Source organism: Arachis hypogaea, chromosome 9 (genome assembly GCF_003086295.3).
Source record: "Arachis hypogaea cultivar Tifrunner chromosome 9, arahy.Tifrunner.gnm2.J5K5, whole genome shotgun sequence".
Lineage (NCBI taxonomy): Eukaryota > Viridiplantae > Streptophyta > Magnoliopsida > Fabales > Fabaceae > Arachis > Arachis hypogaea.
Window position 1 is genome coordinate 120,258,017 of NC_092044.1, and position 17,912 is coordinate 120,275,928.

The following is a 17,912-nucleotide window of genomic DNA, read 5'->3' on the forward strand; positions in this document are numbered from 1 at the left end:
AGTATTCAATTTCTTACGTTAAATATAATTAAAAGTCTATATATTTAATTTTAAATATTTTATTGTTATTGTTGACGTAACATAAACTTTTTTTGTATTTTTTAAATTAAAATATTTGATTGGTGTTATTAATAAATATATTGAGTTGTTAAGTTGATATTATTGTTATTGCTAATGCTAATAAGAACAATTTTATTTTTGTAGATAATAATAATTAAATTATTTTGGTCTATTTAATATTATAATTTTATAAATAATAATAATAATAATAATAATAATAATAATAATAATAATATATTTGATCTTTAAAAGATTAAGGTCATGTCAATGATTATTCGTTCGCCAGAACCAGAAGTAAAGATTTTGATAGATAGAGATCCCATAAAAATTTCTTTCGAGGAATGGGCAAAATTCAGCCATTTCTCAAGAACAATAGCTAAGGGACCCGATACTACTACTTGAATTTGGAACCTACATGCTGATGCTCATGATTTTGATATAACATTCGTTAATAATAATAATAATAATAATAATAATAATAATAATAATAATAATAATAATAATAATAATAATAATAATTTTTGTTTTAATATTATGATGTTTTAATATTATAATTTTTGTTTTAATAATAATAAACAAATAAGAATGTTTTCAGTTTTAATAAAATTGAATATAATAGTAATTTTTAAGCTATTTTTTTGTTAAATAAAATACTCTCATATTTTTTATGTATTATTTTTGTTGTTTTATTTATTATCATGATAAGTCTCATAAAATTTTAAAGTCAACTCTATTTTTTATTTAAAAAATGAGTTCAAGAATTATTATTATATGCAAAATTAACTCCAATTAATAAACTATAGTCTTACCTATATTTCATATTACTCTGCAAATGCCACGGCATCTGCCCAACAAGAGAGAACCAACATTTCACGCGTTCCTTTCTCCTTTCTTCTTTTTTCAACACATTTCAGCATATGAAGAAAAAAATCACTTTTTTCACAGTAGCATTGCCTTAATTAGAAACTCTACTTTTTTTTTCCTTTAACTCTAATTCTAAGATCTCTGTTCTACTTTTTTTTTTTTACCTAATTCTCTATTTCTTGATACAAATTTGTATTATTGAACTTAAATATAAGTTCTATTAGAGTTTATTATATATAAATAAATCGATTACAATTTTAACTGAAAGTGATTACAGTTGTAATCGAATGAACAATAAAATGATAAAATAAAAAAATTTAAATTTAAAATAATAACAAATTTACTATATATCACTAACATGGCAAAGTTGAATTATTTTTTTAATGAAAATAATAAATTATAAAAAAGAAAGATATTTATACAAATGAAACATGTTTTAGTCAACAAAAAAAAATTAAATGGAACATCTTATTGAAAATGTTAAAAAACGTACGTAAAACATGCTAAAGATTATTATTTCATTGGTAGACGCACTATTGTCGACCTTATAAAAACTTGTTAAGGTAGTGGCTAATTTCATCATTCTCATCGCCACATGGTGCTAGCTGCTATAAAAGTTTAAGCTACTCATATGTACAAATTATTCAACATGACACCACAAACAATGAAATAATTGAAAACAGTATAATCAATGATACCACTAGTTACTAAGTGTTTGGCTTAACTTGATATATACCATGAACATCTTCGACAAAGTTTTAAGATTTGATTAACGTTGACTTGCATTGTTGGGGTCTCCATTTATATAGTTTATATGCAAGTATATCACATTGAACATTACTTAAAATTTGTCATTTTTTTGCCCTCTATTTATATATATATATACACATCCACTTCTTTAATTTTATTTATTTATTTATTTATTTTTTGCTTTGGTCATGTTTTTGTTTGATCCTAACATTATTAAAATATGAAAAAAACTCTATGTCCTAAACTATTTAAACTGTGATATGTGATATTAATAGTTTGATGAATCAAAAAAGAAAAAAAAAGAGTGAAAGTTGAGAGAGACAGAAAAATTGATTCTTCTCATTTTAAAAAATTTTAAACGAATAAAAATAAAAAACTAAAAAAAATATTTTGTAATTAACTTTATGTACTCTTTATGTACTTTTATTATAATTAATTATCATCAATATTAAACTAATAAAAAAATAATATAGATAACTATTTTTTATTAGAAAAGTTGCAATTTAACCGTCTTATTAGAAATATAAAAAATTTTGGTTGAATAAAACTATGACAACTCTTCTATTAATTTCAAATTTTTATGAGTAGAGTGAAAACTACACATCAAATGTGGAACTAACTAAATAAAAAGCACTGATTTTACATCTCTGTATTTAAAAGGCAATCCAATAGGAGAACTATTAACTCGAACAACCACAGTTCTAAGCTGTTCAGCACAAAAGTAACCGATCAAAAACTAATTAGTAAATGATCTCGAACAGTATAACATTGAGAAAAATAACAATTAATAGAAACTTATCAAACCATAACCGTTGAAGGAATGTTATAGAATGCCTCTACTGAAAACCAATCCAAGTTTGTGAACATGTTGGAGAAAACTATATTTGACTTTGTTAATCATATATCTATTGATATTAGCAAAATTACAACATGCGAAGGACAATAAGTCAATTACAAAAGTAAAATTTAAAAAGAAATATTAGAGAATCATCAAAATTTATTATTATTTATCATCATTTTTAACTATTAACCCAATTTCTTTAGTCTAATAATCCAAAAATATTTTTTTGCCCATAATTTTTAACATTGACGACTAATTGATGACCGAAAACAATACTAATATTCCTGAAACTTAAATACAGCAAACATTTAAAATTCTAAATAATTGATTTAGTTTAAAATTCTAAATAATATATAGCTTTAGATTTCATAAGTTAAAAATGAATTGACCCTCTAGTATTTTACAAACATTCAAGCAAGCATGAACAAAATGATAAGAAGGCTTAAATGATGATATTGAAAAATCTACACCCATTAACCATTCCTCTTCAAGCTTTCAAGTAACATAATCTCATTGTCCAATCTTAGAAGGTTGTCTACACTCCACAACACTCATTAATGTATGGATGCATTGTGATTATTCATAAAAAATAATGTCATAATTAAGGAGAAAAAATATGGTAAGAAAAATGCATAAATGCCAATTCCACCCACACATATACTTAAACAGTAATGTTAAGGCTAACATAGCATAAAAAGTTGTATAAACAGAAATAATTATAAAAAATGTTGCAGCAAGCAAATTTGTAACAACAGTGCAACTTAACAAGAATTATGCATGACAAAAACAAAATGTTGAGACATAAAATGCAATCTTCAAATATTTTAAAGGATACAGAACCACTGTTATGGAAGAAAACCTTGAAATCTAGACATGCTTACAGGAATCAACAAATTTACCAACAGAAAGTAAATAACTATAAGCCTTCATGCCTTCATGCCTCTATTTGCCACTATTTGGGTGGGACTTGGTGCAAAGAACTTTTCGTCCCTTAGCGCGTCGACGCTTCAAAATTGCTCTCCCACTTGTTGTTCTCATTCTTCTGCGGAAACCATGGGTCCGAGCCAATGATTTCCGGGATCTGTTTCTCTTAGTCTGGCAAAGAGCAGCCTTGCCTGCCCTCACAACCAGGCCACGACCCTTTTCTCTTCTAGCCCGAACATCAGATGTCAACTCCAATCCCAGCAACAAACCTGGAAATGTTAAGAAGTTAGCTGAGATCAAGATAAACTAGAAGCTACACAAATTAAGAACAGAAGCGACAATGTGAACAAGCTTTGATTTAGTACATGAGTTAAATACCGTTAAAAGCACCTTATTGGCTTTGGCCAAATTGTTCGTACTTTTTGTTGCTAGATTAAAAGATCTTCCACCATGACTATGTCTTGAATTTGACTAAACCAATTTCATGTTGTTAAATAATTTGCATTATCACTTGTATCTAAAGTTGGCAAATTAGATAAACTAATAAGTGTAAAATCGTGAATTCAGCTATTAAATATCAAATCAAAACAATTCCAACTAAATTCTAGATGTATGAAATTTAAATCAAAACACATCGTAAAATCAAAGTTAATTCCTCTGATAATTGAACTCTACTATTCCCTAGTAATAACATAACATGCTGTCCTAGAAAAATACACCCGAGAAGAATAGCGCAAACTTTGGTTCTTAAAGTTTTGACATGTGAAAATAATCCACGAAAGTAACAAACTTGACTCACATTTGTTTTCAACAGGGGCTATCTTGACTATTCAAAATTTCGGGATAAAAATGAGCATTAATCCTCCCTAAGAAGAGTAACTCCCTACTGTACTTACGCTTGAGAAATTTATGCATCTCAAATCTCATTGTTTTTCATAAGTAACACAAACGCGGCTTCACTTTTGGATTTCACAAATGGAAGACAATTCCAGTTAGGCAGTTACAATCTCAAAACAACTATGAAGCTAAACGGCAAACTTGAATTAAAGAAATTGACAGAAGAAAAAAAAAGCAAACTTGAATTAAAGAAACTGACAGAAAAAGAAAAAGAAGTTACCTGAGAGGAGAGAAGAAGGGAAGGAAAGGGAGGAAGAAGAGGAGGAGATGAAGGAGCAGTGGAGGAGGGGAGGGCGAGGGGAGGAGCGAGCGAGAGAGAGTGATGCTGGCGATGAAGCAGCGTGGAAGACGAGAGATGCCGAAGAGGAAGCGACTGGGGCTCTGCTTATCCAAGGACTCAGTGGTAACGATGCCATTATCTCTTCAAGCCTCCTGGGGCCTCTGGCTTGCTCTTTTGTAGCCTTAACTTTATCCCAATAAAGGATAAAGAAAGAACCCTACGTTAACAAGTCAAAATAAGGAAGTTTACTTAAGTTAGCTGAATAATTATGAGTTGATATTCAAATGGATGCTTGAAGTTAAATTAGCATCTCAATCTCATCTTCAAATATTTATTTTATTCAATTCGATCATTAAGTACAATAAATTTGTTATTTAGTCTAATAGAATGTAGAATGCAAGTATCAACATATTTATTATATATAATTTGATAAAAAAAAATCTTTTATAATTAATTTTATGTATTTTTTATTTACTCTTGCTATAATTAATTATTATCAACAATAAACTAATAAAAAAATAATCTAGATAACTATATATATATATATATATATTTTATCTATGTTAAAAAAGTTTTTAATTAATGTGGCTGTCTAATTAAAATATGTGTCATATCTCTAAAAATTTTATTAATCAGAATAAAGTATATATAATATATCAATAATTTTTATAATTATATTTTATTATTATAAAATATAATTATTTTTTAATGGAGATATTTATTTTAAATATTTTTTATTATTAAAAATTATAAACCTAAATAATTAATTAATAAATATAATATTATTATAAAAATACAATTCACAACTTCATAAAAATCTAGAAGTACAATATGAATACAAAATATACGTAAACTAGTAAAAAAATAGTAATAGAATTTTATTGTAAATAATCATAAACCAAACAATAAAAAAATATACTATAATATAATTATTAAACAAAATACTTAACAATTGAATAAATTAAAAAATTAATAGGATCAATATTGAGCCTATAGTCCATAGTCCAATTAAAAAATTATATTATAAATAAAAATATAATGTAATAATATGAGATATTAATAATGTAATTAAAAATTTTATTTTTTCTCTTTGACTCTAATTCTAGAGATTTCTATTTGATTTCTTTTGAATTTTCATTTAATTCTTTATCTCTTCATACAAATTTGTATCAAAAATACAAAAGGTAAAAAAATAGAGAAAGATAGCAACAGAAGATTGGATTTAGACCTTTGGGATAATTAAGATTAGAGTTACTTATTTATTTTGATTTTTTTATCAAATACTCAATATAATATTAATAGTTTTGTTAGTTATTTTAAATTTAATATTAAAATAAGAATAATGCTATGACTAATAAAATTTATTATTTGTTCTCAACATTTTAAATTCTAAATATTTAATTCTAAATCCTAAATTCTATATTCTAATAGTATAAAAATAAAATATTAATCTAAAATATTGACTAATATTAATAAAAAATATTAATTCTCTAATATACTTTTAAAACAATTTTAATAAAATAATTTTATTTAACTTAAAATTAATTTAACATAAACAATTTTATATATTTGTAAAATTAAATCTAACAAAATAATTCAATAACATAATAGGATCAAATTTAATTATATAATAGAATAAATAAATTTTATTATTATATACTACATAAAAATGTTTTAAAACCCAGTGGGGTAGAGCAAGTTGTCACGACCTTGGACACACTCCAATGCTATCGTATCAGCACTCGGACTTACTCAACCTTTTGAGTTAAGACCAAGTCAGCCTAACCCTCAGTATTTAGCAAGAAAGCTAAGAACACAAGAGAAAGAAAGCTTTGGTAGAAAGAACATTTTATTATTCAAGTGTTTATTACAAATGACTTACACACTCAAACTCTAACTTTCACTTCCTATTTATAGCCATCCACCTCCTTAATGGATGGTTAGGATTAAATCTAATCAACGGTCCAGATTAATCATCCAAAACCTTCATTACAAATATCTATCCTACCATAACTTTCTAAATACTTTTAGATTGTTCCATACTACTTTTTATACTTCTATATACATCAAGACTCTTCTAGAATACTCTATGACCTTCTAGAGTCTTCTATGACTTTCTAAGGTATTTCGGGACCTTCTAGGACATTCTAGAATGTTCTGAAACTATCTAGAGCATTTTCAAACACTCCAGAAAACTATAAAAATACCGTTAAATCTAACCTTCTAAAATTTACTGTGACATTCTTCCCCCACCTAATGTGCAGACATTTTCGTCGTGTTCTATTCATGATAACGATCTAGGTATTTTTGGAATTGTCCCAGGGCTTCACAAGCTTCCCAACTAGCTTCGGTTATCGGGAGTCCTTTCCAGTTGATCAAGTATTGGATACTTGGTGGTACTTATCTTCGTCGCACGATGCGATTAGCTAAGATCTCTTCGATTTCTTTATCAAAGGATCTAATCACCATAGGTGGAGCACGACTCGAGTCACCTCTATTCGATTCATCTTGGTCTTCATAATATAGTTTAAGCATACTCACATGCAAGACGAGATGGATCTTCATATAGGGATGGATCTTCCCAACACGTCCAATGATCTCAAATGGCCCTTCGTGTTTGCAGATTAAACCCTTATGAACCTTGCAAAAGGCTTTGAATTATTGTGGAAGAAGTTTAATCATTATCTTGTCTTCCACTTGATAGCTTGCAGACCTCCTCTTTTTATTTGTCCATTTCTTCATCCTCTTTGCAGCTTTGTCGAGGTAAGAACGAGTGACATCTTGTTTGGAGCTTAACTTCTTCTGAGTTTGAAAGTAACTTGTAGCCACATTATCTGTCTTGACGATGGAGTGTGAACCAAGCAAGTATTGGTGCCAAGTTCTCAAACAATGTATCACCGCGGTCATCTCCTTCTCTTGGATGGTGTATTGTCTCTCTGTAGCATTCAACTTGGGACTTTTAAAGGTAATAGGATGTCCTTCTTGCATCAGAACTCCTTCAATAGTATAGTCAAAAGTATTAGTGTGGATTTCAAATACCTTTGAGTAGTCAGACAGTGCTAGTACTACTCCTTCTGTGATAGCAGCCTTCAACTCATCAAAGGCCTTTTGACACTCCTTTGAACATTTCCAAGAGTGATTCTTTTTTAGAAGATCAATTAATGGTGCAGTATTAGCGAAGTATCCTTTGATAAACCTCCGATAGTAATTAGCTAACCCAAGGAATGACCTCAATTCAGATACTTTGTTTGGCGGCTCCCACTTTTTGATAGCATTTGCCTTTCCTTGATCCATGCAGAGAGTTCCATCTTTAATGATGTGTCCCAAGAAGTGGACTTTGTCCCTTACAAAGGAACATTTTTCCTTTTTCATATATAGGTTATTCTCTCGCAAGATCTTGAACGCGGTTCGTAAGTGTTCTACATGTTCCTCCAAGGTATTACTATAGATAACAATATCATCCAAGTAGACCACTACAAACCAATCAAGATAAGGTCGAAAGATCTCGTTCATCAAGGTACAGAAGGTCGCAGGAGCATTGGTCAAGCCAAAAAGCATCACCAACTATTTATACGATCCATACCTCGTGACACACGTGATCTTAGACTCATCACCATTGACAATCCTCACTTGGTGATATCCTGACCTCAAATCCAGCTCTGAGAACCACTTAGCTCCACCAAGTTGATCAAACAAATTGGCTATCAAAAGAATAGGGTATTTGTTCTTGATGGTTACCTTGTTAAGTGCTCGATAGTCGATGCATAGTCTCAACGAACCATCATGCTTCTTTTGGAACAAGACTAGTGCGCCATAAGGTGCCTTCGATGGACGGATAAACCCAGTATCTAGCAAATTTTTGAGTTGCTTCTTCAACTCCTCAAGTTCTGGCGGTGCCATCCTATAAGGTGCTGAGGTAGACAGCTTTGTTTCTGACTCCAATTCAATTTTGTGATCTACATTCCTCCTAGGTGGTAGTTGTTTTGGCAATTTGGAGGCATCACATCCTTATTTTCTTCAAGGACTTTCTTGATTTTAGGAGGAACGTCTTCTCTTTCAGATGTTGACTCCTCTTGTAATATAGTCAAATATGTAATCTCTCTCTTCTTGAACCCTTTCTTGAGTTGTATAACAGAAAGTATCAGTAGTCCTCCAGTTTTAGAGACTGCAAGGATCATGCATGGAGACCCTTTCTCCATGACACATAATATCTAGTAGTATGGCATAGGTATTATATTTTCCTTCCTTTGTAAATTGAGCCCGATGACTATTTTAAAATCGTCCATGGGTGCTACTGAGAAATTTACAAAGTCCCTCCAAGAACTAAGAGTCATCTCATTAACCCCTTTTTGCTACTCCCTTAAGGGGTTCACCTTTGGTATTCATGGGTTTGAACCAGCCATTCTTTTCGGTGATTTTCAACCCAAGTCTCTTTGCTTCATCAGGCGTGATGAAGTTGTGTGTAGCACCAGTGTCGATCATAGTCATGACGGATTTTTCATTGATAAAGGTTTTGACATACATCAAGCCTTTCTTTTCTGCAGTGCTTGCCTCTTTACCCTTCATAGCAGTCATGAGTTGGATAGATCCAATACACTCAGTTACTTGAGATTGAACCTCTCGTTCCTCGTCAATAGATGCCAGAGTCCCTAACTTGGGATAGTCCTTCATTTGGTGTGGTCCCTTGCACACGAAACATCCTCCTTTGGGCACGAAAGTCTTCTTCTTTTTCTCGTACTCTTTCTTTGAAGAGTATTTCTCTTCCTTCTTGGTTGAGAAATTCTTCCTCTTGTCTCCCCCACCTTTAGTAGAAGGTTTGGAGGAAGACTTGGTTTTAGAGTCTCTCCTATGATACTCAGTGAGTAATTCGGCCACTACGATGGCCTTATCAATATCGTTAATATTCCTTCTTTGAAGTTCTTGCTTTGCCCAAGGTTGGATTCCATCAATGAAGAAGAACAATGCATCATCTAATGCTAAGTTGGTGATTTGAAGCGTGAGAGTAGTGAACTCCTTTAAATAGTCGCTAATCGTACTCTTGTGCTTCAACTTTCTCAACTTCTTTCTTGATTTAGAGACCACATTCTCAGGGAAGAATTGTCTTTTCAACTCTCTTTTGAAATCTTCTCATGTGGCTATGTTGCAAGTACCATTTTCTATATCTACACACTTTCTCCTCCACCACAAAGTAGCATTATCAGAAAGGTAGAGAGCTGCAGTGCGTACCTTTATTGCTTCTTCGACCACCCCGTGGCCTTCAAAGTACCTCTTCATTTGTCATAGGAAGTTCTCCACCTCTCGAACATCCATCACGCCCTTAAACTCTTTTGGCATTGGGAGATCAATCTTTGTCGTCTCCTTTATAATGGTTGGTCGAGATTTTGCCTCCTCGAACCGAACTCGAACTTCCTCAAATAGCTTCAAGGAATTCTTAAGCTTTTCTTCGATTTGGAGCATACTTTCTTTGAAAGCATCTAGTTCTCCTAACATGTGAGTCTCGAGGGTCTTCTTGTCATGTTTTATCCTTTGGAAGCGCTCATCCATAGAGAATAGAACATTCTCCAACATAGAAACTCTCTCTTCTAAGAAGTTATAGTCCTTACCTCTAGACTCACTTGAAGAACGGGCCTTCTTGCCTCCCTATTGAGAAGGAATAATATCCCTTCCCCTTTGAAACTCAACATGCTCCATGGTTACACTAGAAGTCATACCCACAAACTACTTGTACTCCCTCTCGAACCTTGCTCTAATACCAAATTGTCACGGCATTGGACACACTCCAATGCTACTGTGCCAGCACTCAGACTTACTCAACCTCTTAAGTTAAGACCAAGTCAGTCTAACCCTCAGTATTTAGCAAGAAAGCTAAGAACACAAGAGAAAGGAAGCTTTGGTGGAAAAAACATTTTATTACTCAAGTGTTTATTACAAATCACTTACACACTCAAACTCTAACTCTCACTTCCTATTTATAGTCATCTACCTCTATAATGGATAGTTAAGATTAAATCTAATCAACGGTCTAGATTAATCATCCAAAACCTTCATTATAAATATCTATCCTACCAAAATTATTTAAATACTTCTAGATTATTGCATACTACTCTTCATACTTTTATATACATCAAGACTCTTCTAGAATATTCTATGACCTTCTAGAGTCTTCTAAAACTTTCTAAAATATCACGGGACCTTCTAAAACATTCTAGAACGTTCCAAACTATCTAAAACATTCTCAAATACTCTAGAAAACTATACAAACATCATTAAATTTAATCTTCTAAAATTTATGGTGACAAAACATGTCCCATCTAGACTCTTCCAACCAAATCCGCCCCTCTCATATCAATCATAATATTTGTCACTAACATAATCCAACCTAAGGTGGCTATATATATACACACTACAAGAACAGACCTGACAAGACATATATCATTCCACAACGCCACAAAGCAGTGACTACAAAGCACATTTAACTCAAAGCGAAAAACTCCTTACCTTTTTTTCTTCTTTCTCAGTTAAGTACATGCACATTCTTATAGAATCGATTAGTGCATGATCTGTCAATATATATATATATATATATATATATATATATATATATATATATATATATATATATATATATATATATATATATATATACTTCCAATCACAATTGCATTCGTGCAACTGCACTACGACAATAAATATTATCGTGGTAACACCGTAATAGACTTATAGATACATGATTTATGTTCATATTTTGTTATGGTAGAATATTATGGTAGAAGACGGCATTCGAACTTTTTTTTTTTGTCTTGGCATTCGAACTTAAACGGACTTGTGCCACATTGATTGATTTATGTTCATATTTATTTGTCATTTTATCGGTGTATTTTTTTCTTTGGCATATGGGTCATTTTGTTAGTTTTGATTTGATGATCACTACAGTGAGTGGGCTTTCAAAATCCCTTTCTCTTTTCATAATATTCGTTACCTTGCTTTTGCTCAAACTTTGGTCGGGGTCATGGGCTACTTCATGAAAAATAATATTTGGGTCTAATCTGAAGCCATCTTGATAAACTTTGGTCGGGGTCATCGGGCTACTTCATGAAAAATAATATTTGGGCCTAATCTGAAGCCATCTTGATAATCTTTGTTCGCCTATGCAACTAGTGAGCACGGTACATTAACACCACGCTCTAACCAACTGAGCTAATAGGCCATTTGTTAACATAAATGTTATTTTTTCATTTAATTGATTTAAGATGTAAAACATGGCTTAAAAGATATAATTTTTTCTTAACCTTTCCAATAATTTCTTTGACATTCTGGGATCTTCTAATCTAAGGATTTTTTATTTTAATAAATAAAATAAATATTATATTTACTAAAATAAATAATTTCACGAGTATTTATCGATTTAAATTCCTTTGCCATATCTCGTTTACATATGGCCTGTCCGCGTCTATATATAGAAATCATTTACAGCTTAGTTTCGGGCCCCAGTTTGACTTTGTCAACCTCTTTGTTCCCTATTTTAACCCTTTTTTACTATACCTTTGACCGAATCGGTGATGGCGCGCCAAGCGGAGAATGACGGAGACATCAACAAGTTGAATGAGACGACACATTACGCCGGGACGGCCGACTTCGAGGTTAGTTTTGTTATGTTTGTTTAATTTAAGGATGTGGCAGTTGTTAGGGTAGTCATGAAAAACTGGAACGTAGTTATATGAATTAGGAGTTAGGTCTGTAGGAGGAATTTAGAACTGTATTCGCTTGTGCTAGGTTGGTATGACATAATTATTAGTTTGGAACTCCGTTATTCTTGTGCTATGTTGTTAGTATTTATAACGCTGTAGTTAGGATTTGCCTATTATCGAATATGTAATGTAGAGACATGTGTAGGCTAGAAAGTTAAAATATTGTATTCTTAAGGCTATTTTTTTTTATTCTTTAGAGGCTTCACCTCCTACTGCCCCGGCGAGTGAGCCATACTTTTCCTCCACCAGACGCCATCTTCCCATATCTGGCTGAGGCTGGATTCGGCGACACGGTGTCCCTCAGGAATTTTACTTTTGACAATTCCCTGATTTCCGCACTGGTGGAGCGATGGCGTCTAGAGACGCACACGTTTTATCTCCCATGGAGTGAGGTCACTATCACCCTGTAGGACGTGACGTACCACCCAGGCCTACGCGCATACGGTAACCCCGTGGGGGTGCCTTCGTGACCTTGGTGGGTGGTACCACACGTAGACGTGGGCATTGGTGGAGCAGCTGCTCGGCGACAGGCCTCCCGTGGCAGCACAGCAGGCGAAGCAGAGGAAGGAGTCCTTCACGCTGAAGCTTGTATGGCTGCGGGATCGTGTTTGCCAGATGCCCCCGACAGACAATCCCAAGACCCTCCAATAGTACGTCAGGTGTTATATCATGTTACTGATCGGAAGGTATTTGATGACCGACAAGTCCAACAATCTGGTGCACCTTCGTTGGCTACCGTTGTTCCGGGACTTTGAGGAATGTATGGCGTTTTCCTGGGGCTCACTGTGCTAGCCTGGACGTATCAGTCACTTTGTTCGGCAGCACAGCGGGGCGTCACAGATATCGCTGGCTGCACTCCATTGTTGATGTCCTGGATCTATCAGAGATTTTCTCAGTGGTGTCCACCAGATAGATGGGTCTACCAATATCCTCTGGCTGCAAGGTGAGAAATGTCTATTTATATATTTGAGTTAAATGATTTTGTCAATTCTTTTAGTATGTTACTTAACAAACCATATATGCTCTCTTGCGATGTGTTAGGTTGGTTGGATTGCCGCAGCAAAGTAAGGATCAGCATGAGGCCAGGGTCCTGCATTAGAGGGTTTCGATCGACCGGCTACGGTTCGACGAGACTAGCTGTAAAATACTTATGTTTTTATTTTGGATAATTAGATAGACATCATATGCTTTAGTATGCTTGTTATATGGATAATTAGATAGATTTCGTATAATAATTATATTTGTATTATGTCAAACACTTTCTCTCTTCAGTTTGCATGGAGTGTCTACGATGACCCTGCCATGCAGGCTTTGTGTCCGCCCTGGTTTCGTGAGGAGGAGGAGTGGGGGACATGGTTGTCAGTTGTCCTGCTATTGTGCTTCAATATCGTCCGGTTTCACCACGTTGATCGGGTGAAACGGCAGTTCAATGGAAAGCAGCAGGCACGAGACACTCCGGTAAATCTTGATAGGTGAGATTGATGTTATATTTTCACTTACTTATTTGTTGTTAGAGTTCAGTTATTATGAAGTAAGGAAGTATTTAACACAACGTTTTCATTGACAGGTACCTGACTACCACTGGTCATGGTGAAGATGTATGATGGTCGCTGAAGCTGAAGGAGTGGTACGATAGATGGCACCAGAGGTTTGATCCTGGTCGTTGGATCACTATGCACCACACCTTCGATACTAGGCTGACCCTAGAGTATTATGACTGGTGGCGTGGGGCTTGCCGTGTTAGGCATCTGTCGGGGCAGGAGGTACTGGAGGACCCGAGGCTAGCGGAGTTGTCCCCCGACGTATAATCCACTGCCAGCCAGCCCAAGGACGATCTCACCCTTCCTCGAGGCATGCCGGATCGACATCGACGTGCGAGGGAGGGTAGGGATGATCGACAACCTGCTCGGAGGGACAGAGGCCATAAAGAATGTCGACCTGGCGTACCGGTGAGGAAGGAGAGGGGCCGTCCACGACGTTTGGGGTCGGTGTTGAGTCTGACGAGGAGGTGGAGTATGCCCATTAAGAGGAGCATGGAGACATCGCACAGGACAGAGAGGCTTCACCTCCACCACCTCCTCCTCCCCCGTCTCATGGAGCTTGGCATGCATCTGGGAACGGCAGTCATCAACCTCTGGAAGACTAGGACATATCACCTCCTGGTTGGCATGAGGACGGTTCATCCGGTACTCATCAGGAGGAGGAGGAGATGGTTGACTGATAAACTCCATTTTTAGGGGCGATTTTCTGGGCTATTTTTGGCCCAGTTTCAAGCCCGAAAAATATAGATTAGAGGCTGCAGAGTGGGGGAATCACACACATTCATTCACACAACTTTCATACACATAATTTTAGGTTTTAGATGTAGTTTTCTAGAGAGATAGCCCCTCTCCTCTCTCTAGGTTTTAGGATTCTTAGGTTTAGTTCCTCTCAATTTTAGATTTATATCTTAGTTTAATTTAGTTTCTCTTCTACTTTTATTTGTCCTAGCATTCTAGTTTATTTATTTACCTTATTGATCACTCTATGTTGCCACTTTAGTTTATGAATTCTCATGTTAGACATGATTTTCTATTTAATGCAATTTGTGGTATTTCATATGTATGATTGCTTTCTTCTATTTGTGTTATTGATGCCTACAATTGGTTGTTTGGATTTTATTACCTCTTATTGCTTTTCTATGCTTTTATGTTGTGCCTTCCAAGTGTTTGATAAAATACTTGGTTGGATTTTAGTGTAGATTTCTATATTCTTGGCTTTGGTTGAGTAATTGAAGACTCTTGAGTTATCAAACTCCTTTGTTGATTGATAATTGAAAGTTGCTGGTTGATTTGGATCCCTCTAAAGCTAGTCTTTCCTCAGGAGTTGACTAGGACTTGAGGAATCAAATTGATCCATCCACTTGACTTTCCTTCATAGTTAGAGGTTAACTAAGTGGTAGTAATAGACAATTCTCATCACAATTGATAAGGATAGCTAGGATATGACTTCCAATTCTCATACCTTGCCAAGAGTTTTATTAGCTATTAGTTTAATTCTTGCAATTTACTTTTCTTGTTCCTTATTCAAAACTCCAAAAAGATACAATCTCATAACTAATAATAACTACACCTCCCTGCAATTCCTTGAGAGACGACCCGAGGTTTAAATACTTTGGTTTATTTTTATTGGGTTTGCTTTATTGACAACCAAATTTTTGTATGAAAGGATTCTTTGTTGGTTTAGAAACTATACTAGCAACGAGAATTTATTGTGAATTCTTTACTAGAAAAAATCCGATCATCATTGACAAGATCCTCATTGATGACGCCTTCCATCTTCACACCACACGTTTGTCACTATGGATCGAATAGCCGAGTCGTTCCGCACAGATATGGAGGTTGGTATCGGGGAGTACTAGCACCCATCAAGTCCCGCACACATCGTCCTAGATTCCCCAGATATCAATGGCTTCCGCGTCATCGTTCGGGGCGGGTGTTCGGCCGGATAGCCAGTATGTGACCCTGCCCTCCCACGACTACGGTATGTATCTGACCTCATCCCAGCCGCTAATCACCCCTCTGTCAGCGCCACCTTCGCATCCTCAGCTACTGCTACATCAGTACGCTACAGGTCCATCGACGGAGGGGGGGCCAGCCATACCATGCCCCATCGCACCAGCAGCCGGCTACCCCAACGATGCCAGTCGGAGACCCTAGGCTGTCTCGACCTCAGCGCCAGGCTCAGCCTCCACCATGTGGCACCGGGCACAGGCGCCACTACCAGGATCCCCACCACAGATGATGTTTACCATGTCTTTCTGAGTATTTTTTCTGTACTTTTGTTGGATTGTATATATGTACGTAGTTATGAGTTATGTATTTATTTTTTGGTTGGATTGATGTTATTTTTATTTTGGTTGGATTGATGTTATGTTTATTGTTACTTACTAGTTTGCCTTATTTTCATAGTTACGAAAAATTCAGAATTTTCATGACAAACTATTAAACTTAAAAGGCACTCCAATTCAAGAAATGTCATCTCCAGCATGACTAAAACATAGAATGTAACAGTGACAAAAAGAACTAAAATGTGACATCTTCAACGGTAAAGTACATTTTCAATTCAAAATTCAAACGGCAGTAAAGTACATCCAAACTTAAATGGCCTAGGCATCTCCAGTGGGTTGTTTAGGGCAACCCCGTCTAGTGTAGCCGACTTGCATACACAAGGCACACCGCTTCTCTTATCGCTCGACGTCATCCATATCGTTTCGAAATCTGGTGGACACTGGTCTTCTGATCGCCTTTCGCCGCATGGCTGGGTTAGGATGCAGCATCGTCCCATGCCACTCTGCCCACAGGGACTCGTCGGGAATGGGTGGAAACTCCATCTCGTACACCTTGAACACAGCTTTCTGGCTGTAGACTGGATGTACATACGGGGCCCACCTAATGCTTGCGGCAGCGCATCCGGCAAGTGCGTGCTGGCATGGATAGTTGAGAGACTGGAATAATCTGCAATCACATGTTCCCTCCGAAAGCCGAACCCGAAAGCAACCATGCCCCCATCCCTCGAGCGACTCTAGTTCTTCCACAATAAACACGAAGGCCCATCTATCGCAATGGGTCCCACGCATCTTCAAAATGCTTTTCCTATTCTTCTTAATGGCGGCCAAGAGTCTCTGTGAGAAGCGGTTTTCGGCCGCCAACTGGCTCTGCGCTTCTCTACCCTTCGTAACAAACAACTTCTGTAGTCTCTCGTACGTGATCCGCACAATGGCCAAAATGGCCAAGTAGCATGTCCCCTTCAACACAGCATTGATGCACTCGGACAGATTCATGGTCATGTGTCTAAACCTTTGCCCACTGTCGCAATGTTGAAACCAAATCTCCTTTCTAAAACGATCAGCCCAGTCCACCATCGCCGGAGAGACACCTCTCGATGCATCCATGTACCACTCAAACCCGACCTGACTTGGACTATAAGCAGCATTTATGAGGTATCTCTTGCCCTCGACTAACTTGAAACGACTCATGAAATTCACAGCCATGTGTCTAATACAGTAAGCATGGAACACCCTAGGGGGATGCCAACCACTGTCATCGGAACTTAGGGAGGCCTTGATGGCCTGAGATCTTTCGGATATAACCAGCAAGCCGTCTTGTGGGGTGATATGGCGCATCAAATTAGTAAGAAAGAATGACCATGACTCGGTGCTCTCAGACTCAACAATGGCAAAAGCAATTGGCAGTATGTTGCTGTTCCTGTCTTGCGCCAACGCAATAAGCAACACTCCACTGTACTTGCCATACAGATGCGTGCCGTCTATGGATACAAACGGCTTGCAATGCTTGAAGGCCTCGACACATGACAGGAAAGTCCAAAATACTTTGTCGAACATGCAGCAGTTGCGCACCATGAGGTGTCCATCGTAGTACGGTTTGACGCGTAGGTCACATATGGTGCCAGGGAAACAGCTATATAGTGCCTGAAGCAGTTTCGACACCTTGTTGTACGACTCTTCCCAATCACCATAGATTCGTGCAATTGCCTTTTGCTTTGTCAT

At 35.7% G+C, this 17,912-nt stretch overlaps 2 protein-coding genes and 1 long non-coding RNA gene across 3 annotated transcripts; 1 reads left to right on the plus strand and 2 right to left on the minus strand.

Moving 5' to 3' along the window:
• Positions 1–3,309: 3,309 nt before the first annotated feature.
• LOC112712714 (large ribosomal subunit protein bL34c) lies at positions 3,310–4,963 on the minus strand. Its single transcript, XM_025765649.3, has 2 exons — positions 4,557–4,963; positions 3,310–3,708 (listed from the first exon to the last, which is right to left on the minus strand). Exons 1-2 carry the CDS (start codon positions 4,750–4,752, stop codon positions 3,458–3,460), a joined length of 447 nt encoding a protein of 148 aa, XP_025621434.1. The 5' UTR covers positions 4,753–4,963; the 3' UTR covers positions 3,310–3,457.
• A 6,316-nt stretch (positions 4,964–11,279) lies between these two features.
• LOC140175016 (uncharacterized) lies at positions 11,280–14,968 on the plus strand. The gene is made up of 4 exons (XR_011865191.1): positions 11,280–12,256; positions 12,562–13,307; positions 13,406–13,836; positions 13,932–14,968. It is a non-coding gene; the product is annotated as an uncharacterized lncRNA (long non-coding RNA).
• A 1,621-nt stretch (positions 14,969–16,589) lies between these two features.
• On the minus strand, positions 16,590–17,912 carry LOC112709655 (uncharacterized). Its single transcript, XM_025761534.1, has one exon. It carries the CDS (start codon positions 17,910–17,912, stop codon positions 16,590–16,592), a length of 1,323 nt encoding a protein of 440 aa, XP_025617319.1.

Excerpts from the sequence above, each read along its gene's own strand:
- LOC112712714 (XM_025765649.3), bottom strand. The coding sequence starts at position 4,752 with ATGGCATCGTTACCACTGAGTCCTTGGATAAGCAGAGCCCCAGTCGCT. Across the intron at positions 3,709-4,556 it reads CCCTTCTTCTCTCCTCTCAG|GTTTGTTGCTGGGATTGGAG; the intron begins GTAACTTCTTTT and ends TAACATTTCCAG.
- LOC112709655 (XM_025761534.1), bottom strand. The coding sequence starts at position 17,912 with ATGACAAAGCAAAAGGCAATTGCACGAATCTATGGTGATTGGGAAGAG.